The 22,949-nt window shown below is 46.2% G+C and overlaps 1 protein-coding gene and 1 non-coding gene across 7 annotated transcripts; one reads left to right on the top strand and one right to left on the bottom strand.

The window, feature by feature from the left end:
* Positions 1–461: 461 nt before the first annotated feature.
* Positions 462–20,536, bottom strand: SMARCC2 (SWI/SNF related BAF chromatin remodeling complex subunit C2). 6 transcript variants are annotated; one of them, XM_074226395.1, is made up of 29 exons: positions 20,391–20,536; positions 18,980–19,099; positions 18,563–18,648; positions 17,963–18,086; positions 17,773–17,865; positions 17,043–17,112; positions 16,672–16,741; positions 16,301–16,376; positions 15,695–15,826; positions 15,477–15,592; positions 15,172–15,296; positions 14,391–14,450; positions 14,124–14,161; positions 13,748–13,878; positions 13,000–13,071; positions 11,347–11,460; positions 10,979–11,132; positions 8,857–8,949; positions 8,576–8,695; positions 8,379–8,441; positions 7,864–8,122; positions 7,104–7,265; positions 6,823–6,887; positions 6,543–6,678; positions 6,287–6,453; positions 5,492–5,626; positions 3,628–4,006; positions 2,619–3,050; positions 462–1,974 (listed from the first exon to the last, which is right to left on the bottom strand). In XM_074226395.1, the coding sequence occupies exons 1-29, from the start codon at positions 20,499–20,501 to the stop codon at positions 1,898–1,900; spliced, it is 3,780 nt and encodes a 1,259-aa protein (XP_074082496.1). In that variant the 5' UTR covers positions 20,502–20,536; the 3' UTR covers positions 462–1,897. The 6 variants fall into 6 exon arrangements, with proteins under 6 accessions (XP_074082496.1, XP_074082500.1, XP_074082499.1 ...); XM_074226399.1 differs by having other exon boundaries at positions 2,967–3,050; XM_074226398.1 differs by having other exon boundaries at positions 6,588–6,678.
* A 330-nt stretch (positions 20,537–20,866) lies between these two features.
* TRNAS-CGA (transfer RNA serine (anticodon CGA)) lies at positions 20,867–20,948 on the top strand. Its single transcript has one exon. It is a non-coding gene; the product is annotated as a tRNA-Ser (tRNA).
* Positions 20,949–22,949: the final 2,001 nt, after the last annotated feature.

Raw genomic sequence — 22,949 nt, 5'->3', positions numbered from 1 at the left:
AGGAGGACCCACCTAGCTGCCTTCAAATAAGATAAAGGAAAGAAACCCACAGCTCCTACCTCAGCGCTCATTCCTGTCTCCCACAGTTCTCACCACCCCCCTCCCAATCTGATAGTAGCTCAAGATCTGCCAAACCATCTTTGGGTGACAGCAAATGGAACAATGAGTTTCCATATCTCCTAATATGGGAAGGACAGAAAGCCTCTAGTCCCTAAAAGGTTCAAGGAAACTAAACTTTCATTTGGAAGGGACTACACTGGCCAAAAATAGTCTGTTCTGGGTTGGGGAGAGACCCCACCTTTATTATCTCTTCAGAAAACTTCAACTTATCCCAAAACCCAAATCCTGGAAAGTGGAAAACTTCCAACAAAAATGGGGGGGGAGTGAATTCTGAATCCACTTCATTCCACTTTTGCCAATTAGTAAAGTCAAATAACACAACACAGCAGGAACCCACAAGATGGAAGTGAAAAGCAAATTAATTTATAAAAAAAAAAGGAAAATTTACAGAAGACTTAACAAGGTGCTGAGCCACAGAAGGGAAAGAGTAAGTGTGGGTACATTGTAGAAGGGCACATGGAACAAAGGGCCCAGGTGGGAGGAGATGGGTTTATAGGGGTGATGCTGGCTCCAGGAAGAGGGGAGCTTGAAGAGTCAGGTTTGTTGACATTCAGGGTGAATCAAGGAGGATTCGGAGAGTGGGGAGAGCTGTCAGTGATAGACATCAGCTCGACATTACACCCCCTCCGCTTCCCTCCCTGAACCCCCAGATCCCAGAGATGATCACTTGCAGAAATGAATGTTTCTGGTGGTGATGGGGAAAAGGGCTGAGATCATAAAAGGGAGGTGCTTAAGTGCTTTTTTTTTTAAATTTCAGGTTTTAAAAACATTCCATCTTCTGTGAACTCTACCTTTTATTCCCTCTGGGAAAGTAATTTATTAAGTTTAGGGAGCTGGGATACAGACTCCAGTCCCGTCCTCCCTACCATTTCCTGAAGGACTCGAAACTTCCAAAGTGTCGTCCTCCCCACCCTGCCCCCCCACATACACACTCACACACACACACACATACACACTCTAAGCAGCCAATTTAAAAAACACACACACACACACACAAAACTGACATTTAGGGGGATTTGCCTAGCTTGGGACAGGGTGGGGGAAAGGGTGGGGGGAAGGGCCTAAAACAGTGACATTATCTGAGGAAGCAGCAGCAGAGTTTATTCTCAATGATCTGGGAAGAGGACTGAATTGACACTCCAGAAGAGTGGGGGGGTGAAGCTGGGGAAAGTGGAAGGAGCCCTGAGATCATCGGCTCCCTGCTAGAGTTCCCTCTGACACTCTTACCCAGTTCCTGCTGATCAGAACCATCTCAACATTTTTTGTGTTTTTTTATTTAAGGAAGGGAAGGGGGAAAAGATCTATTATGTAGATTTCCTCTCCCATTCCTTCTTTCCCTTTAAAAGTGTTTGTGAATTTATTATCTTTTTTTTTTTTTAATTCCACAAAGCTGCAGGAAGAGGGGATGTGCCCCTCAGAAGTGGTTAATGAGAACCTGGTATAAATACCCCCCCATGCGTCCCCTAGCCCCCTCTCTCTCTCTCTGGTACTGCCTTCTCCTCCTCACCCCCTTCCCCAGACATTAATAATCTCTTTTAAATAAAAGTCTTGATACAATCAGATCTAAACTTTGTGCCTTTGAGGCACAAACAGACACAGTGGGGAAGGAGAAGGGTGACTTTCCTTACGAAGTGATGGGCTGTCCAGGCTGGGGAAGAAATCCACCTTGGAAAGGGGTTGGGGAGGCAGCACCTTCTGTCCTTGGGGTGGCAGGCTGCTCCAGGAGGCCAAGTCTCCAAACCAGGAATGGGCAGAGAAGAGGTATCCTGCCGACTCCTCACTGTGAAGGTGGCACAGGGGTGACCGTGCCTGGGCTGGGGGCTGTGGGGTCTGGGGGTATTGGGGTGCCTGGGTCTGTGGAAAAGAAACAGATCAATCAGTTGAACTGAAACAGAACTCACATTTAGAACTCTACAGCCAAGATAAATCCACAGCCAGGGCACAAAGCTCACAGTGCATGGGGTGATGGGGGGAGGATACTTGCTACCCCCATGCTCTCCATGGAAAGAGAGCCCAATAACTGATAATGGAAAAGGGGCACTTCCCCCAAATCTTTCCCATGCTTCCCCAGAAAACCTAGTAAGAGTTCTAAGCCAATCCTGAGAGTGTCTACTCAGTGAAGGCTGGAGGCCATCTGCTGACCGGCTGGGGGGGGGGGGGCAGAGACAGGGACCATTTGGACATGAAGTTAACATGCAAATAAAATGCAAATCATGCAAATTAGTATCATCTTCCAAGTCATAGCTTAGGTGTTTCGGCAGGACAGCCTCAGCAGGCTGGGCCGGGACCCGGACCCCATGACTCCCAGTCTACCATGGGGGGATTGTGGAGGAGTCCCGGCCGTGCCCTCCTTCCTGTGGGATGTTACCAGAGTCAGGACGCAGCAAGGAAGGGGAAGCTCTAGTCAGTCACTGACCTCCTCCCTATTTGTCCTTGAACCCATCATAGACCACCCAAGCCACCCACTCTCCCCCAGGCCCCTCCTGGTCCCTTCTCACCTGGCAGCGGGCTGGCACTGGGCATGAAGTTGCCCTGAACAGCTGCCACAATAGCAGGGCTCTGGGCTGCAGCGGATCCCAGCCCTGGCCCGAGAGGCAAGGAGGATGGCATGGTGGTGGTCGCCGGCAGGTTAGGATGCAGAGGGCTCGCCATGGACACAGGCAGGTTAGGTGGGGGGAGGGTTCCCGGGGCAAACGGGAGATGGTGGTGATGCCCATGCAGGTTAGGAGGAGGGAGGTTAATATTGATGGAATCAGCTAGGCTACTGAATGGGATGATGGATGACGGAGGAGGAGGAAGAGGAGGAGGAGGAGGCATGCTGAAAGGCAAACCCAAAGGAGCATTACCGGCCACACTAGGGTGCCCACTGCCTGGCACTGCCCCTGGTATCATTGAGGGAGGAGTTTGTTGGCTGGGGAACGGTGAGGGGCCTAGAAGAGAAAGAAGATAATGTTAGGAGCTATTCTCTGCCCAGTATGCCCCCCATCCCATTCTCTCCTATGTAACAGGAGGGCAAGGGGCAGTCATCTCCATGACCTCACTCCAAAGTCATGTTGTGGAGAGAATATCAAAACTTGAGTCTGGCTCCTCAGAGCCTCCATTTCTTCATCTGTAACATGGAGATGCTAATATTTACATCTCTATCTAAAAGTTATTGTCACCAGATAAATATAAATTAAAAATGCTGTGTAACTGTCTATTACTACTATTGGGTTTACAAGGAATGAGGCTGGGTGCTGCACATGTGGAGGACAGTTGAAGTCCTGGCCAGCGAGTGACCTCTGCTGGCTCAGAGCTGAAACAGAATGTGATCACGCCACACATGCTTGAGCTCCCCCACTTCATTCCCTTTACCAGGCCCCTAGAGGGGAGATCTCAAATGTGGAGCTTGTGTTCAGGGTTCCCTAACACCGATATGCTTGTCCAAAGGACAGCTTCAAATGTGCCCCCTCCCACCAGACATCATGACGTCAACATGCTCTAAGGCACCAGTTGATCGTAGCTCACCATGGGGTCCAGTGGGGGTGGCTCCAGGTGGGACTGTCCCAGGCTGGGGTGCTCCGGCTGGTTGGAGCTGTTGTGACCCTGAGGCTGACCCTGTCTGTCCCATCTGTTCAGTGGGGGCCAAGCTGCCAGGAGGGGCCCCAGATCCAGCAGGAGTAGGGGCCACAGAGGGAGGAGCTACAGCCAAGCCATGGGCAGGGGGTGGCCCAGAGGCTCCTGTGGGTACTGGTTGGGAGCCAGGAGGCAAGTTTGGGGGAGGCTGCTGTTGCTGTTGGTGCATTTGCTGGAAGTGCTGCTGCCGGGCCCTCATCTCTGCATACTTCAGCTGCTCCATGTGGAAGGCTTGTCTGTCGGCCAGGAGCTGCTGCCTCTGGTACTCCAGCTGTCAAGTTTATTTGAGCAACGTTATTTCAGCTCAGGAGGGGCCCAAGCAACACCCAATACCCTCCTCAATTATCTTAAGATGGCTTCATATTCATTCATCATATAAAGTCCAAATCCCAATGCCTGATTTCCAAAGCACTTTCATCCCCTGTGCCAGTAGGCTATAGCAGCATATTGGTTATCTGGGGTGGTTTCTCTGCCCACCAGATCCCAGAAGCTCCCTGAAGGTAGCATCGGGTCTCACCTAAACCTGCTATCTCCCTGGCACCTAGTACGGGACTATGCACATGGATGTTAGTATTTAGAGAATGACAGAAGAAAGATATAAATTGCTCTTTTCACTAGGTTCCCTTCTCTCACATCTTCAGCCTAGCTCAGCTAACTTGTATGACATGACATGACAGATTCATTTCTACCCTCTGGACTCTTTTTACCTGTTATTCCTAGGATTAAGCCTGTTTGTTCTCTCTCTCTCTCTCTCTCTCTCTCTCTCTCTCTCTCTCTCTCTCTCTCTCTCTCTCTCTGTCCCCCTTCCTCCAAAGACTGGGCTCTTCATCTTCCCAGACCGGAGTGCAAGTAGCTACTCCCAGGCCAAATCCCCTGACTAGTCTGCAGAGGATCTGTGACCCCCTTAGGCAGCTAACCCTGATGGGCCTTGTTTCAGGGGGCTGGTCATAATGGTCCCAGACTAAGTGCAGACACTAAGTTGGCCCAGGCCACTGCAGCTTGGAACTCCAGCACTGGAGTGATCCTCTAGCCTCGACTTCCCCAACAGAGGAAGTTATCAGCACACACCATCATTCTCAGCTATTTTTTCCCCTTCTTTAAAATCCAATTCAAAGTTCCCTGACCTCAAGAAGCTTCACTCAACCAATCCACAAACATTAAGTATTTTCTCTGTGCTAGCTACTGCACTTGGTGGTGGGCCTACAAAGACAAAAAATGAAACTGTCCCTCATTTTACATATACATATATATATATATGTATAGAAGAGATAGAGCACAGATTGGCAAGGAAGGCCCTAGCAGGATCAGGAAGGGTTGCATTAAGGTGGTACCAGAGCTTTACCTTAAAGTTTGATCTCAACTGAACTCTTGAAATAAAGTCTTCTTGGAACTCATCTACTTAATACATTAAATTTACATTACAGTACTTTGTATTTTTAGTGTTATTCCTTTATCACAAAGGTCATTATTGCTTCCCATGATCACATTTACATCATTGGCCCCTTCAGCTCCTTCTGGACTCATGTTCACAATATTAACCCCCTCTACCAAGCCCATGGTCCTTTCTTCACTCACCTGTACTCTCTCACACCCACTGTCTCACTTTCCTTTTAGCTGCCTGGGGCCAACTTTCCCCTGCTCTGACTGGCTACTCTCCACTTCTCCGGAGCCCTGCCAGACACCGTTTTCCCTGTTCTGAGACACTGGCTCAATGACGGAGGGATTTCCAGAGCTCCTGTTGCGGAAGGCTACTCACGGCCTCACGCTCCCGGTCCATGATAGTCTCCAGCTCTTCAAAGTGCCGAAGTTTGATTTCCAGCTTCTTCATCTGGGTCTCCACTAGCAGGGCCACCAGGGACTTGATTTTCCTTTCTTCAACTGCAGCCAAGTGCTGAGGGAAAGGCACAAGAGATCACTGTGAGGTCTTGATTGGGGAGACCCTCAAAATTACAAAAACAAGAAAAAAATCTGGCAACTTGCAAGAAGTTACCAACCAGCCACAGCTTTGATTCAAAATGGAGTTTGACATTTTAAAAAAGATATAGGGGCAGCCAGGTGGTGCAGTGGATAGAGCACTGGTCTTAGAGTCAGGAGGACCTGAGTTCAAATCCGATCTCAGACACTTAATAACTACCTAGCTGTGTTACCTTGGGTCACTTAACCCCATTGCCTTGCAAAAAAAAAAAAAAAAAACCTAAAAAAGATATGAAGAAATTGGGGTAGACATCAGAGACCAAAAATCAAACAAACACTAAAAACAGAAGCAATAAAGAATAGTTAAAAGAGATTAGGTTATTTAGATTAGAGAAGTAACTAAGGTGCCCTGAATATGAAGGTTGGTCTACAAATGATGATTACCTACTCTTTCCCATTTCTATAAAGGATGATGAGGAAATGGTAGCAGAAAGGAGATGAAAGACTATAAAGAATTTCTTTTGAGTAGTGAAGGGTTAGTAGAGAATGTCAGCTCAGAGTGACTCAAGTTGTCTAAGCTAGAAATCTAAACTTTTGTGATATGAAGATATTGGGGACATTCAGACCAGTGCCTCACCTTGGCTTTTACAGCCGCTGCTGCCAAGGCAGCAGCAGCTGCAGTGGAGAGGTTGCCTTCGCCAATGTCCCTCTCTACTTTGGTTTTCCTCTCACCCTCAGCCTCAACCACATCCTTTAGCACCTCCTCCTGCCCTTCCTTTGGCTCCTTTTCTTTTTCCTGATCAGCTTGAAATTGGAAAACAAAGATTAAGTCAATCTTGTGGGTTCCCATCTTTGCATTTTAGACTCTTGACCCACCCATTCCAAAACCTCACCCATGGGGTCCCCTTCACTCTTCTCTGACTCTTTCTCAATGTCACCTTCCTTCCCCTTCTCTTCCTCCTTTTTGGGTGCTTCACTTGGTTTATCCTTTACTTCTTCCTCTATGGTAGCACCTCCTTCCCGTGGTTCCTAAATCCCGATGGAAAAAGGAGACAGAAGCAGCATTTGAGGATATGAGACATATTCCTCAGTACTTCATGGAACTTTCCACTTGCTTTCCGATTCTCAGTCTAGCCAGATCACCAGCCCAAGAAGAGGTCAGTGCGACTGTACCTTAGACTCTTTTTTTTCCTCTGCAACCTGGCTTTCTGTTCGAGTCTCATCAGTGCCACTTTCTTCTGTGAGAAAGGGAAGTAAAATAAGCAGTATGATAGAATTAGTGTCTATAATTCATTTCCATTGTATTCATTCTACTGGTCAGAACTGCAGAGCGAGGACAATGGAGGGATATCAGGGATTATTATTTATATAAGGGGCCTTACTGGTTATGAGAAAACAAACCACACCAGCCCTTAATATGTTGCTCACAATGACAAAGAAAGGAGACATCTTACCAATCCGATCAGGTTCATCAGAGGTGGTTCCTGCAATGCCACTACTTTCCAAACCAAATGATGGGTCTGCCTTGCCTGTCATTTTGGCAGCTTCCTCCACCTTTCGAACATGAGCCTCCACTAGGGCTGTGGGAACCTCCTCTTTCATTTTGGAGAACTCTTCTGCAATGTCCAGAAAAGACAAGTGGTGGCCCACATCATTGACTATTCTTTTTTTAATTAAATTTAGTTATTTTTTACTTTATTTAAGGCAATGGGGCTAAGTGACTTGCCCAAGGTCACACAGCTAGGCAATTATTAAGTGTCTGAGCTCAGATTTGATCTCAGGTCCTCCAAGTCTTGGGCTCTATCCACTGCACCACCTAGCTGCCCCGTGGCCCACATCATTAACCTTAACAACCCTGAGTGTCTTCTCCACCCCAGAGGGAAAGATTAGTATATCTATTACTCTTAAAGACTCTGTACAGGGGCAGCTAGGTGGCATAGTGGATAAAGCACTGGCCCGGGAGTCAGGAGTACCCGGGTTCAAATCCGGTCTCAGACACTTAGTAATTACCTAGCTGTGTGGCCTTGGGCAAGCCACTTATCTCCGCTTGCCTTACAAAACAAAACAAAAAAACCTAAAAAAAAAAAAGACTCTGTACAAAGTCCATTTGTTTGGAGTTCTGGTTTGCCTCCTGAGCCAGGGAGGAAGGTAAGTAAGACAATCCTTCATATAACTGGTTGTGGGAACAGGCAGAAAACAACCTCTTTACATTACCTAGGGCCGACTTGGCAGCAGCTGAAGCCACTCGGGGGTCAACCACAGAGGCCAGGAAGGCAACAGTGCTCATGACGGGGTTACCAGACTGACTGAAGGGGATAGGCTGGTAGGCCAGGGGCCCCAGTGAGGCCTCCGAGTCCTCTAAGTATGGGTCCTCAATGGGCAAACGGAGGAAGTGCAGAATGCATTCATCCTGGGTGCGACTCCCCACGTGTTCTGACACCTTGTTCCAGTCATCCTTGTACATCTCCAATGCCTGGGAATGGGCAGAGTCATGCCTAAGCTGAGCTTCCTTTCCTCTTTGTCAGCCCCCCTCTCACAGGCAGCACCAAGAAAAGGAGTGAAGAGCAGGAGGCAGTTCTCCATTTTTAAATATCAATGTTTCATGACTGATTTGTTGATGGATGGATGGATGGTTTGAACTCTGATTGCTAGAATTCCTAGGTGCTTGGTGAGAGGGAAAGTCTGGAAGGGGAAAAAGCTGCAGTTAGAACCCTCAAGACCTCAGTTACCTCCAGAAGAAGTAGCGTCTCCTGTTCGGTCCACTCTCGGGTTGCACTGGCAGCAGCTTTGCTCTACAGGGGATGGAAGAAAAGGTAAAAAGAAAGAAGACAGGATCTCTACCAGGAGGTAGGCTTCTATTCCTGAGGACCATGCAGTCTACATGCTGGGCCCTCTCTGCCCTCATTCCCTTCCCCAAGTTTCAAACCTTGGAGGGGACATTCTTTTTGGTGTACATATCTGTCCGTAGTCCAAAATTCTGCATGTCTGTTGGTTTCTCTTTGCCTTTGTCAGGAAAGTTGAGCATTTGCTGGGAAGCTGAGGTTTGCTGTTTTGAGGGAAGATCAAGCAATGAGAGAGGGCAGAATGAGAATGGGAACAGAGTGCTTCTTGTTCAAGCTCCAGGGCCAATAGCGAGGTTGTTTCCATATCTCTTCCCTACTTCATAAGGGGTCAGCAGGAAGTCAAGGGGTGCTATACTCCACCTACCAGCTCTGGCTTCCCCTTAGCTGTCTCCGGGACCAGGTCATCTAGCTCTTTGCCTTTTCGCCCAGCCTTGTTGTCAGCATCAACTTGGCGGCCCTGGTGGACAAAGCTTGGTGTCATGGGGACTAGGTAGATTAAATGGTGTGAAGCACATAGGAAGTGGGGGCAGTTCTTCCTACCCTGAATAATGTTGCCTCTTCATTCTGTCACAGAATTTACATGAAGGATTTGGCATAATATTCATTTGTAAAGGTTTAGAGAACAGACCTATAAGTCAAGAGACCTATTTTATCCTTAGTTTGACCTCTATGAATTTTATGTGACTGAGTTTCTCTAAGCTTTTTTTTTTCCTAGTTAAATGGAGATGGAGTATCTACTTGCCCTACTTTCCTCAGAGGGCTACTCCAAAACAGCTAAAATGCCTAACAATAAAAACATTTAAAAACCTGTCTGGTATTGGCTAAGAAATAGAGTGGTAGATCAGTGGAATAGACTAGGTGCAATAGCAGGAAATGATTATAGTAATCTGCTGTTTGATATACGCAAAGAGACCAGCTATTGGGATAAAAACTTTCTCTTTGATAAAAACTGTTGGGAAAATTGGAAGTTAGTATGGCAGAAACTTGGATTAGACAACACCTCACACCCTATACCAAGATAAGATCAAAATGGATACAGGATTTAGGAGAGTATACCTGTCAGATCTATGGAAAGGGAAGCAGTTTATGACCAAAGAAGAGATGGAGAACATCCCTAAAAACAAACTAGATAATTTTGATTACATTAAATTAAAAAGCTTTTGCACAGACAAAACCACTGGAACCAAGATCAAAAGAAATGTAGTAAATTGGGAAATGATTTTTACAACTAGTATTTCTGACAAAGGACTCATTTCTAAAATATACAGAGAACTGAGCCAAATTTTCAAAAATAAAAGCCATTCCCCAATTGACAAATGATTAAAGGATATGCAAAGGCAATTTACAGATGAGGAAATCAAAGTGATCCATAGTCATATGAAAAACTGCTCTAAATCACTACTTATTAGAGAAATACAAATTAAAGCATCTCTGAGGTATCACCCCACACCTCTCAGACTTGGCCAATATGACCAGAAAGGTCAATGATCAATGTTGGAAGGGATGTGGGAAATCTGGGACACTAATACATTGTTGGTGGAGCTGTGAACTCATCCAACCTTTCTGGAGAGCAATTTGGAATTACGCCCAAAGGGTAACAAAAATGTGCATACCCTCTGATCCAGTAATACCACTACTGGGTCTATACCCTGAAGAAATTGTGAAAAGGGGTAAAAACATCACTTGCACAAAAATATTCATAGCAGCCCTGTTTGTGGTGGCAAAGAATTGGAAATCGAGTGAATGTCCTTCAATTGGGGGACGGCTTAATAAACTGTGGTATATGTATATCATGGATCACTATTGTTCCATTAGAAACCAGGAGGGATGGGAAGCCTGGAGGGATTTGCATGAACTGATGCTGAGCCAGCTGAGCAGAATCAGAAAAATATTGTACACCCTAACAGCAACATGGGGGTGATGATCAACCTTGATGGACTTGCTCATTCCATCAATGCAACAATCAGGGACAATTTTGGGCTATCTGTGATGTAGAATACCATCTGTATCCAGAGAAAGAATTGTGGAGTTTGAACAAAAACCAAAGACTATTACCTTTAATTTAGAAAAAAAATTCATTATCTTATTATATAATTTTGCTATCTCTTATACTTTATTTTTCTTCCTTAAGGATATGATTTCACTCTCATCACATTCAACTTAGAGCAATGTATACCATAGAAACAATGTAAAGACTAACAGAATGCCTTCTGTGGGGGGTGGGGAGAGGGAAGCAAGATTAGGAGAAAAATTGTAAAACTCAAAATAAATAAAAATCTTTATTAAAAAAAACCTTTCTGTGAGCTCTTGATTTTCCATTTTCCCATATATGCATTCTGTTTCCCATTTTAGATAATTTGCCCCACCCTACTAGGAACTTTCCCTTCCTCTATATACCCTATTCTCCAAAAACAGAAATGGAAAACCTCAGAAGTCCAGTTTGTTTCCCACCCCCCAACTTAATCTCTTTAGCACTCCATTCCTACCTGGGGTGTTTTAGGCTGCAGTGGTACCAGGCCTGAGGGTGTGTCAGCTAGGACATGGAAGTGAGAAGTGGGTGGGGGTCCCATGGGAGTTGGTCGGCTCTCTGCATCCACCTGGTAGTTGATTAGACCCCACTGTTCCAGGAAGGCATGGACCCTGTGAGGGCCAGGAGGCAGAGAAAGAGGTCATTCCAAGGTACCCACAAAAGTGAAAGGAGAGCTTTCTTTCTGTTTCTTCCCCTTCTTTCCCCATAGATCATCTACCTGGGGTTTCTACTTCTGCCCAGAGACACTTGAGGGCAACCTGGACTCAGATCTGGTAAGGGAAATCAACATCCTCACTACCTTCTTTCACCAATCACAAGTCCTACCTCATGATGGCACAGACATCACCTGCCAGGTTCCGGCGGCAGGCAGTGGAGGTGAGGTACTCTTGAGGATTCAGTCGGTAGGTGTCAATCATGAAATTTCGATAAGCCAGGTAACTGGGAGAATGGAAGAAGTATTGGTAAAAGGCAAGGAGACTGAAAGGCAGGAAAGGGAAGATAACTGTTCCTGAGCAAGGGAAACAAGTTAAACTAAAGGGCAACAAAAGTTAGGTCAAATATAACATTGGTACCAATCTATTAAAGTATATACCCTTCCCTTCTCTTGACAACAATCAATAAATGACAAATGTAGAAAGCAGCATATGCTAAGAGTGGAGATCACTCCATCACAGCTCCATAGGCTCAGAGGCAGAGTTAGAAGGGCCCACAGGACCCAATGAGTCCAACCCTTTCATTTTGTAGGTGGTTTTACTTAACTGTTTTCAAGGATTATAATTATTTGGGCAGGGGGCATTCATTTAAAACTATCAAAACATATACTAATATATTTTTTCAAAAAGTCAAAATGAATATATTTTAAGAGTATGGCAAGCTGAACACATCTCAAGTAGGTGAAGTCTCAGCCAACAGGAGACTAGGAAAGCAAGAGGGCTGCAGGTGGAAATCTAAAATAGCCCAAGTTTTGCTTTCAAACATTCCTTGTCACTCTTGATAACCATTCATTCACTCCCTTTTTCAAGAACTCAATGTCCTCCTGGTCTATGTTCTTTATCAAAACTTACTGAGAAAATTCAGTTCAATTAATACTTATGTTAAAGAGCTACAAGGTTACATATTGTTCTGGAGCCTCTTGAGAGATTTATGATTTAATTGGAATGCTGGTCTGGGAGAAGAGGAGATGTGCATATGAATGTTACAAAGTGGAATGTCATCAAGGAAAAAGAGAGATCCAGGAAAAGTGCTAAAAGAAAACCTGCAGAGGAAAATTTGACTTTCAACTCAGAAAAACAGCTAGAATGAGGGAGGCTTCAAAAAAAGGCAGAGATGAAAAGGGATGGAGGTAGCTTCCTTCAAAGTATAATAAAAGTGGGGGCAGCTAGGTGGTACAGTGGATAGAGCGCCAGCCCTGGAATCAAGAGGATCTGCGTTCAAATCTGTCCTCAGACACTTATTACCTAGCTGAGTTGCCTTTCAAAAAACAATCAAACAAACAATCAAAGAAAAAAACAAAGTACAACAAAAGAGCCTGCCTCATACATAGAGCCAGTCCTGACCTCTCCAGTTATTGATGCTCTCCCCATCTTAGAAAGATTACATATAATTATTTCCCAAATATAATGGAAGTTTAAGAAAATGACTTTGGAAGAAGGTTCAGCTGCCAGATATTTTACTCTTTAGAATCGTCTATGCTGCTTCACAATTGAAGGACTTAGTATTCTGTTATCATCAGGTACAGAATGAAGAGATTTGTCCAATGTCAAAGAAATCTCAAGAAGTGGTAAAATGAACCTGGAGGGCCTGGGGAAGCCTTTCCGAAACCCCAGCAATGTACCTCTCAAACCCACAGGTGAGATGAACTCTAAACAACACTCTGGAGACAAAAACACTGACAGCATGGGTGGCGCCCACTGCTCCCACTAGCCTCCACTATTCATACAGAAAGTAGGGGAAGAATAGAAGCTGAGGTTTCCTTACATCTCTGGAGTCTTGGATTTGTTCTTGCCATTGAAAAATTCTGGCAGAGCCCTTCTTTCAATAGCATGGACGCTGTAAAAGAAAACAGGGTAGCTTTAGGAACCGATGGATAAATGGAAACTGTTAAGAGCAAAGTCAGGATTGGACACAAGATTTAGAGTTAGAAGGATGCTCATGGGGTGGCTAGGTGGCGCAGTGGATAGAGCACTGGCCTTGAAGTCAGGAGTACCTGAGTTCAAATCGGACCTCAGACACTTAATAATTGCCTAGCCATGTGGCCTTGGGCAAGCCACTTAACCCCATTGCCTTGAAAAATCTAAAAAAATAAAAATTAAAAAAGGATGTTCATTAATCATAAAGTTCATGGCAAATTGCCTTCTGTGGGGGGTGGGAAGTAAAATTAGGGGAAAAATTGTAAAACTCAAAATAAAATCTTTTTTAAAAAATCATAAAGTTTAACTCTTAAACTCTGAATATGAGTAAATAGATCTATAGATATCAAATAACTTGACCAAGATCACATAGGTAGTAAGAAGTGTACCAGAACATGAACTGGACACCAGATTCTCTAATTCCCAATACATGGCTCTTTTTGGCTACATTGAGCAGAGGAAAAAAGCAGCCACAATGTGAAGTAGGAAGAATGAAGGTTGGGTGTTAGGAAGGACTTGTTGGCCAGAAGGCTATGGAAGAGTCTGGATTAAAGCAGGGCCTCCTGAAGATGTTAGCATACTAAAAATACCAGTACCTATTATAGTCAAACCAGGCTGCATAGCTAGGAATGATGATGTGGTGAGTCTGTTCAGTCACATTGTCTTCATGAAGGTCAGGGTTCTTTGTCTGTTCACCCTTGTTGCCAGTGCTGCTCTCATCCTCATCCTAGAAGTATGGAGACTGCTGACTATGAAGCATTTCCTTTCTTCCCTTTACCTACTCCCATTTCTCCCAAAACCTTGAGGGTAAACATTTGGGATGGGGAATGAGGATAGGTAGCTAAGAGCTCCAGGGCCCTAAAAGAGTCAAAGACCTGAAAAGCAGCTACAATTGGCCCTAGATGGAAGATCCTAGACAATTCTAGATAATAACATTTTTGTAATGCCAGTTATTATTGTTATAATTCCCACCTTGCCTGTGGTCTCCATGCTCTCATCCTCCTGTTCATCTGGAATAAAAAAAAGTTCAGCATGGAATGAAGGTTAATCTCCTAGAAGAGTAAAAACCACACCTTCCTAGCTGGGCAGACTCACCTGGAGCAGAGCAGCTAGCAAAGCCCTCAAAAGGCCTCTGCCTCTCTCTCTCTCTCTCTCTCTCTCTCTCTCTCTCTCTCTCTCTCTCTCTCTGTCAAAGGAGTCAACCCTGTTCCCAACCCCAGTGAGCATCTCCCTCCTTACCAAGGTCAGTCATGGTGCCTCCTTTAACTGGTGCCGATTCTGAATCCTTTTTGGTATTGACTATATTGAGACAAAACTGTAATTTATTATATAGCTCTAGCTTCTACCAAGTCCTCTCCCTTTCTTCTTCATCATTATCTTCATCACCACCTACCACTCCTACCACACCATCACCACTCCCACCACCGTGACCACCACCACCAGCACCACCACAACTCCACTGCCAACATTTATACAATGCCTACTCTTTCCCAAGTACTTTGCTAAGCACTTTATAAATATCTCAATTGATTCTCATAACAACCTTGAAAAGAAGGTGTGAATTGACTACAGTCCCACAGCAGTTAAGTGTCTGAAGTCACATATGAACTCAGGTCTTCCTGATTCTAGACCCAGTACTTTATCCACTCTTAACTGCCCCCTTCCCCTTTCATCAAGAGATCCTTCATATCATATTTAATTAGATAAAGATAACTTTTTCCATTCTAATTTGATCTAAAATGCACTTGCCTCAACAACTTTATTCTCTTCTCTGTGTTATTCTTCTCAGTCCATCTGTCTGTCCTAAGGACTACATACACTTAAATGGTAGGGACTAGGTCTGATTACTCCAATAGAGCACAGCACTCCACAGGAAGAAGTGCTGAATGGGGGATATTCAATGGGATATTAGCTCTAGCCACCAACTAAATTTAGGGGATATTCAAGCAGAGGGTTCTGGGCATAGTGACAAAAAGCTAGGGAAAGAGAATGGAAGCTAGGAATCCAGGTGAGTATTTACCTGTCTTGGGCAGTGTCACTTCTTCCACATTGGGGACTGGTGAGGGCTCATCCATGTCCTTGGTCAAATCCTCTTGTTCTTCTTCTCGATGGCCACGCTTTGACTTAGTATAAGGTGTTGAGGGGCTACATATGAGAGAGGGAAAAAATAAGGTCAATTTCATCTAAGCCAAAGGATTCATAAGGAAAAAAAGCAGGAAGGAATCCTAAAGATTATGAAGGACAGGACATGTTTTTCATTTGGAGAACTGAATTTGAGCAGCTTTTATTTTGGGCCAATGAACAGAAGTGAATATAGCAGCATACCCCTTCTTTGCATTTTTCTTTTTGGCTTCAGGAGTTGGAGAAGGAGAGGGAGAGCGTTTTCGTTTCTTATAGTTACTGCCCTTCTTGTCTCGCCTGTCTGAATCTGGGCTGTTCACCTAGATATGGGGAATTAAGAGTCACGTTAGAAGGTAGCTTCCTAGGAAGGAGCAGCCACTGAGGGCACACTCAGAGGGCGAAGAAGAAGTAAGGCATCTTGCCTCATCTGTTAGTGTCTTAGCTGAGATCTTCTTACGGCGAGACACAGGGTTTTTGTCATCATTCACTTCATAGTCTTCTTCATTCATCCACTCATTGAAAGTATCTGTGTCCAGAATCCATTTTGCATGAACCTGTGGAGCAGAGACCACGCTCAGTAAGTCCTATGTGAAGCCTCCTCGGCTTCCCGGATTGCCCTGGGACATGATAAATCTCAAATGGGGGGGGAGGGATGAGAACCTCTGATTTGCTTTAAAAAGCCTGGATCTTAAAACAGGGCAAAGTGGAGGAATGCTTTCCTCTATGACTAGAATGAATTCTCCCCCATTTTCAATTGTTGAAATCCTCTTCTTCAAAGGTCCAATACAGGTGTCCTTCCAGCTGAAAGATATCACTTCCTATACCTCGAAGTATATGGACTCTTTTATGTGGACCTCTATCCCCTGTCATTGATATTTGTGTCTAGGCCATGAGCTGCCTAATTAGATTACAAAGTAAAGTGCAGGAACAGTTAGTTTCCCTCTCTTTATCCCCAATATACCAAACACAGTATGTGCTTAATGTTATTAAACCTATATTAAAATAAATGTCATTATTGAGCTAGTCACCTTCCTTGGTTTCTCAGGTGTGGGTGCATCTTCCACAGAAGCCTCAATTTCGCTTGCTGGAATCCAGGTGTCATAACTGCATGGGAAAACCGAGCAAAACGTTACAGAAGTGAGGGGAATAAACAAGAAGGAAATCATATACAAACACTTTTTTATTTTTTAAGCTCCAAATCACTACTTGAAGACAAAGGAATCTTTGGGTATCTGAAGATCCCTCTAACCAGGATCCCTGATTCTGAATGGCTCTAAACTGTCTAGCTCCCATTCCCACCAAGGACAGCTCCATGCAGATGCTCTGTCCAACTTTTTTGGATTTTTGAAGTCTGACTGATGCTCCTAAAACCCCTTAGGGGTCAGGGCCAGGTTCTCACCTGTCAGGATAGTAACCCCAGTGCAAAAGAACTTGTTTGTCCCTCTTCATGACTGGCCGTACCCATTCCTCTGAGGGGAGAGGGGAAGGAAAAGAAGAAAGGGATGTCAGCTGGGAACGTGGACAGAAAGTGAGGGAGAGGGACCCAGAGATGAAAGTGAACCACCCTCCTGATATAGCAAGAGACTGGACAAGAGGAATCTCATGGAGCCAGGGACCCAGGGACTGAAGTCCCTCCAAGTCTTTCTCTTCTGCCAAAGTTTTCCCTGAGTGAAGGAAAGGAGCAGAACGGTTTGGTTGCTGAAGCTCTAGAAACTTCCTTAGTCAACAGCCAGCAAGCTGACCCTGGGTAAGGGTCAAGCTGAAGCTTACCTTCCTCCAGGTTCCCAGGAACAGGGCATACTATATGGGAGGCGTTGCTCTTATCTTCAGTGACTGTTCCCTGGGATCAGAATAAATCAATACATCAAGGCAGAAAAATTAAATATGGTTTGCTCTCAATGGTCTCTTCTAATAGAAGGAAGCAAGATTGTGCCCCAAATAAATTAGAGTCCAAGTCTTAACTCTGAAGAGATCTTTTACCAATGGATTTGCCTTTCTACAGTTAATTTTATTTGAATGATATTATAATTAGTCTAAACTCCCCAGGAATATATAAACTCAGTGACAAAGGAAAAAGAACTAGATATTTATTCGGTAGTGAGGAAAACCTATATGGGATTTAAAGGTTACTGACCTACCAAGAAGACAAGCTATGAATGATAAAATACCAATTTACTTATCTACAAATATTTGTTCGAACTTCTACGTCAGCTAGTCATTTCACATGCTACTTTCAAATAATTATAAAGGTATAAGACTAAACCTTAGACTGGTGATATAGACTCTAATTATTGCTTGGGGGGAGGGTACAGCTTCCAGCACAGAGCCTGGAAGAAGCTCAATGTCTTCTTCCCTTTCTTTATAGGTAGTGAGGAAGGCAGCAAGGACTAGCCTTGGGGAATAGAAGATATGAGCCCTTCAAGGCTACTTCTTAGAAAGAAAGATTAAAAAGGGGAAAAGCAATGCTATCTCACAGAGTTCCTCAGAAGCATCTATTTACCTGGTGCCTTTTGATGATGTCCTTCAATTTCCCTAGCAGCTTAAGGTCAATCTCTGGGTGTAGGAAAATATTGGGTCGGGCCAAGCAGTTATTCTGTAGGAAGGACAAGCAGACAGTTTGATGGTTGGAGCATTCTCCATTCTCACTGCAGAGTAAGGAAGGAGCCAATTGGGACATTCTTAGATGTTACCTGCACAAGAGATTTCTCAATGGTCATGAACATTTCCACATTTCGGTCCATGCGGGACGGATTCTGGAAATCGTAACGCCGCCTTGTGGGAAGGCAAGAGCCCAGTGAGTGGCATGGCTCAGGCCTGGGGATGGGGGTGGGGGACACATGACTTTATAACTTGGGGAATTAAAAGAAGGCACAAAAAGAGTTTCAAGCTGGCAGGTCCCTGTTCTGCTTCCAATGTGAAAAGTTCAGACCCTCACCTATGGACATTTCCTCTGAACCCAACCTCTTGTTAAGTCCTTTGGCTAGTTCCACTCCCCCACCCCCCCACCCCGGCCTTTCTGTTGGAGAAAAACGTTATGCCTTCTTCCCACTCCCCAACTGAGCATGGATTCCTCTCAGAACACAAATTAAAAAAATATAGTTAGTCTAAAAAAGAAAGAAAATGACAGTTTAAAATAATCCCTGCTCTTCCACTAAGTCAAAGTCATTGCCATTGCCACAAAGAAATAGTCATTTCTAGATACCCCCCCCCCCACTTAAAAGACCATGGTGATCAGTAGGGTAGCCCATTCCTAGCAAATGGCATTTAAAAAGAGTCTGAGGATCTCTCACCATCCCTGGTCGCTCTTGAACTTGTAAGCAGCTGCAAGGATATGACATAGGGAACCTCCTGCTTTGAAATCTAGGAAACACTTGATCTGCAAAACCAGAAGTGGCACATGGAAGAAAGCAGCTGAAGAAGGAGTGGTGGTAAAAGTCACCTAGTCCTTCCCCCCCTTTTGAGTTCACTTCAGAAAGCAAAGTACAATACTTAAAAAGTACAGCACCTAAACTAAGGGCATTTCTTCAATTAGTTTAGCCTTTTGACAAATCCCTAGATAGGGGTAAAGCAAGATGTCAAATGTGACCAAATGGGGCTAAACCAGCAATACCCTTGAATGGAGGGGGAAGGGAGTGAATAAGACTTGAATGGCTTAGGTCTCTCCCCAGGCCGGAGGGGTCCCCATCTACCTTGACCTTGTGACTCACCGGAAGCTTGGTGAGGGGTGCGTTGCTCACATGTTTGCCAAATACCTCCTCCTGGAATTGTAGCAACTGTACCACTAGGCTAGACAAGGACTTATTGGTGGGTGGTTCAGCTTGGATGTACTAGGGAGACAGGGAAGAAAGAAGGGAATAATGAGAGCTCCCATTATATCTCCCACAATCCTTAAGCTTGAGAGAGAAACCCATAGAAGGGTGGTAAGGTCAAGAGTAGACGTTCTGGAAACTTCTCTCCTCAGACAACAGCTAGAAACTATTTGTGAAGAAGAGTCAGAAAGGAGGCACCTTCACCTAGTTCAAAGAGCAGCTTGAAAGAGCTCCAAGAGGTAACCATTCTGCTGCCAGCAAATAACTGATGTTGTTTAGTACTGAGTGTCCAAGGGGGAAGAATTTCAATTTCCTTCTCCTCCTTCTCCAGCTTCACCCCGTAAGGTGAGCTGCCAAGACCCTCTTATCTTGGAGCCACAACAGTACTCTGGGTCATGAAAGCCTCAGGCTTTATGGAATCGAGCCCATGTGGAGGGAAGGGGAGGAGAGGAAAAAGGAGAGCTCTTCAGGATTCACTGAACAGGATAAGACTGGCCACTAACTTGTGGGAACTTTTTTTTAGGAGGGGGGAAGAGAGATGAAAATCTTGGGCAAAATTACTTCTAAGAAAGGAAATCAATAAAACTGTCAGTGGATATTTTTAGAGGGGACTTCTTTGGGGATCTGTACAGATTCTCTAGAGAATAATAATGATATAAGGAAGATCCTGTCTAATAGAGAAACAGCAGGCAAAAAAAAAAAAAAAGATCCTGAATGCCAGGTCGGGTGGGCAAGTAGGCACCCTTCACATCAAGCCTGGACGTTCGCACAGACCCCCGGAAAACACTGCTCTGCAACAGCTCGTCTTTAAAGCTGTGGCCCCAGTTTCCCTGCACCCCAACCCCGGAGGACAGCATCCCTCTCAGGGGGAGGCCGGGTCACAGGTGGCAAAGGTGAATGGCACAATGCCCCCCAGGCCCCGGCCCCGCCGCCCCCGGGGCACTGCCGTGCCAGCTCCCGGGGAGCCGGGGATCCCCAAGGGGCAGGAGGGGGCGGGCCGGGCAGACAAAGGAGAGGCCGCGGGAGCGCCCCGACCTTTTGTTGGCTCCGGCGCCCCGGGCGCCCCGGCCTTCCCCGCGGGGCTCCCCGCCCGCGGCCCGGCGCGCGCACAAAGCCTCGGGGAGGCCGAGCCCCGGCGCCCCCTCCCCCCGGCGCCCCCGTTCGGCCCGATGGCCTCCCAGGAGCGCGCGGAGGGCGGCCCCGGGGCCGAAGCGCTTCAGGAGCGGCCCCGGGGGGAGGGGCGGCGGCGGCGGCGGGGCGGGGGTCCGAGCGCCGCCCTTTGTGCTCCGCTCGGCGCCCGGGCCCCTACCTTCTTGTAGTTCTTGCCGAGCCACAGCCGCACGTTATCGAACTGGGTCACGGTGTCCGCGGCCTCGTAGTACTTCACGTTGGGGCCGCCGTCCTTCTTCCGCACCGCCATCTTCTCCGGGCTCCCCCCCGCGGCCGCCGCCGCCGCCGCCGCCGCCGCCGCCGCCGCCGCCGCCCGCCCCGCGCCTCGCCTCCGCCCGCAGCCGCCGGGCCCGGCGCAGCGCCCCCTGCCGGGCGCCGCCGCAGCGCCGCGGGGAGGAGGCACCGCGGGGGCGGCCGCGGGTCACCGGGGGGCGCGCTGACGGGAGGGGGCGTGGCGCGGGGGGGCCCGAGTGCCCCCCCCCGCGGGGCCGGGCCGCCCGCCCGCGACCTCGGGCCGGGGCTCGGCTCGGCTCGGCTCGGCTCGGCCGGGCCCGGCCCTCGCGCGCCGCCGGCGGCCCTTCCTATAAGCGCGCGCGGCCAGAACGCAGGCCGGGAGTCACGGTGGCCGAGTGGTTAAGGCGTTGGACTCGAAATCCAATGGGGTTTCCCCGCACAGGTTCGAATCCTGTTCGTGACGGCCGCGATGCTTTTTTTTTTTTTTTTTGCGGGAGCATCTCCGGGGCGCGGGCCGGGGCCGGTCCACCCGCTCCTCAGGACGTTGCTGGCGGGGCACTGGGGGGCTGGGGAGCACGGGTGAACCGTGCAGAGCTGCGGGCAGCCAGGCGGGGCTGGAGGGGGCGCCCCGACAGTGGCGGGTTCGAGTCCCGCCGCTTCGCTCCACCTTACAAATGATGTCTTTTGCATCACAGGCCTCTTTCACTTCGGAAAACCTGCCCCGGAGCAGCGGGGCTGGACGTCCCTGCCAGCCGGGGTCCCCTCGTTAGTTTTGGGGTGCGTGGTAATAAAGGACCCGTTTGTTCCACACTTGATTGACACCTCGTACGTGGAGTGTCTTCATGCCTTTCCTCCCCTTTTCCTGAAACCCTGGGTGTCAGCCTAAGGTCTTTTTTACACGTCTTTAAAATCTTCTTTATTTAAGGCAATGGGGTTAAGTGGCTTGCCCAAGTTCACACAGCCGGGTAATTGTTAGGTATCTGAGTTTGGATTTGAACTCGGGTCTCCCTGACTCCGAGGTTGGTGCCCTACCCACTGTACCACCTAACTGTCCCTGCTAATTTTTTTAAATGGATATTTTATTTTTCCATTTACATGTTAAGAGAGTTCATCCATGTGCATGTTTAATACTATTTTCTTCCACCACCCCCCTCCCCTCGGAGGCAGTCTAATGAACATGTACATTTGTGTTTAACATGTAGCTATTTATTACTCATTTTATGAGGAATTAGGACTAAGGGAAAAAAGAAAAAAATGGGATAGGAAGGAAAAACGAGAAATTTTTAAAAAGTGAACATATAGGGAGGAGGGGGAAAAATTGTAGAATTCAGAGCCTTGCAAAAAAGGATGGGTACATATTACTATTGTATATAATTGGAAAACAAATAAAATGTTAAAACGTTTCAGAAAAAAGGAAACATAGTGCCCATTCAGATTCTGTAGTTTGTTTTTTTCTGGATGTGCATAGCATTGGCCATAACAAACCTTCCACGGTTGTCCTTGATTTCTGAACTGCTGACAGGAGATGCATCCTCAACATTTATCAACTCACAACATTGTTGTTAATATGTACAGTGTTCTCTGGGTTCTGTTCCCTTCTCTCAGCATGTGTTCAAGCTTCTCCAGAATCCAAGCATTCACAGTTTCTTAGAGAACAATAGTACTCCATAACATTCATATACCATAACTTGTTCAGCCATTTTCCAATTGATGGGCACCCCCCCCCCCCAGTTTCCATTTTTTTTGACACCTACAAATAGAGCTGCTGTGGAATATTTTGGAACATATTGAACTTCTCCCACTTTTTTATGATTTCTTCTGGATATATGCCTAGTATTGGTATTGTTGGGTCAAAGGGTATGATCAATTTTATTTTTATTATTACTCTTTGGGCATAGATCCATATTGCTCTCCACAACCATTTGGATGAATTCACAACTCCACCAACAATGCATTAATGTCCCGGTCTTCTTACAACCTCTCCAACACTGATAATTTTCCCTTTTTGTCATCTTAGCCAATCTGAAAGGTGGGAGGTAGTATCACAAAGTTGTTTTAATTTGCATTTCTCTACTCAGTAATGAACTGGAGGTGACAGCTAGGTGGCACAGTGGATAGAGCATTGGCCCCAGAGTCAGGATAGACCCGAGATCAAATCCAGCCTCAGACACTTAATAATTACTTAGCTGTGTGACCTTGGCAAGCCACTTGACCCCAATGCCTTGCAAAAAAAGTAATGAATTGGAGCATTTTTTTGTATGATTATATATAGTTTTAATTTCTTCATTTGAAAATTTGCCTATTCATATCCTTTAACCATTTATCAGTTGGTGAATGACTTGTAACCTTATAAATTTGATGGCAGCTGAGTGGCACAGTGGATAGAGTATGGCCTTGGAGCCGGGAGGATGGGAGTTTAAATCCAGTCTCTTGACACTTGACACTTACTGGCTTTGTGACCTTG

The sequence above is a fragment of the Macrotis lagotis genome, chromosome 2 (genome assembly GCF_037893015.1).
Source record: "Macrotis lagotis isolate mMagLag1 chromosome 2, bilby.v1.9.chrom.fasta, whole genome shotgun sequence".
NCBI lineage: Eukaryota > Metazoa > Chordata > Mammalia > Peramelemorphia > Peramelidae > Macrotis > Macrotis lagotis.
Note: the sequence above shows the minus strand (reverse complement) of the source record. Positions and strands in the feature narration are given on the sequence as shown.

Coding starts and splice junctions, on each gene's coding strand:
- SMARCC2 (XM_074226395.1), bottom strand. CDS start 20,501: ATGGCGGTGCGGAAGAAGGACGGCGGCCCCAACGTGAAGTACTACGAG. Junction 18,649..18,979: donor CACCCCTCACCAAGCTTCCG/GTGAGTCACAAG, acceptor CTGGTTTTGCAG/ATCAAGTGTTTCCTAGATTT. Junction 8,442..8,575: donor AAAAGAATGTCCCCTCCAAG/GTTTGAAACTTG, acceptor CATCCCCTGTAG/AGCAAAGCTGCTGCCAGTGC.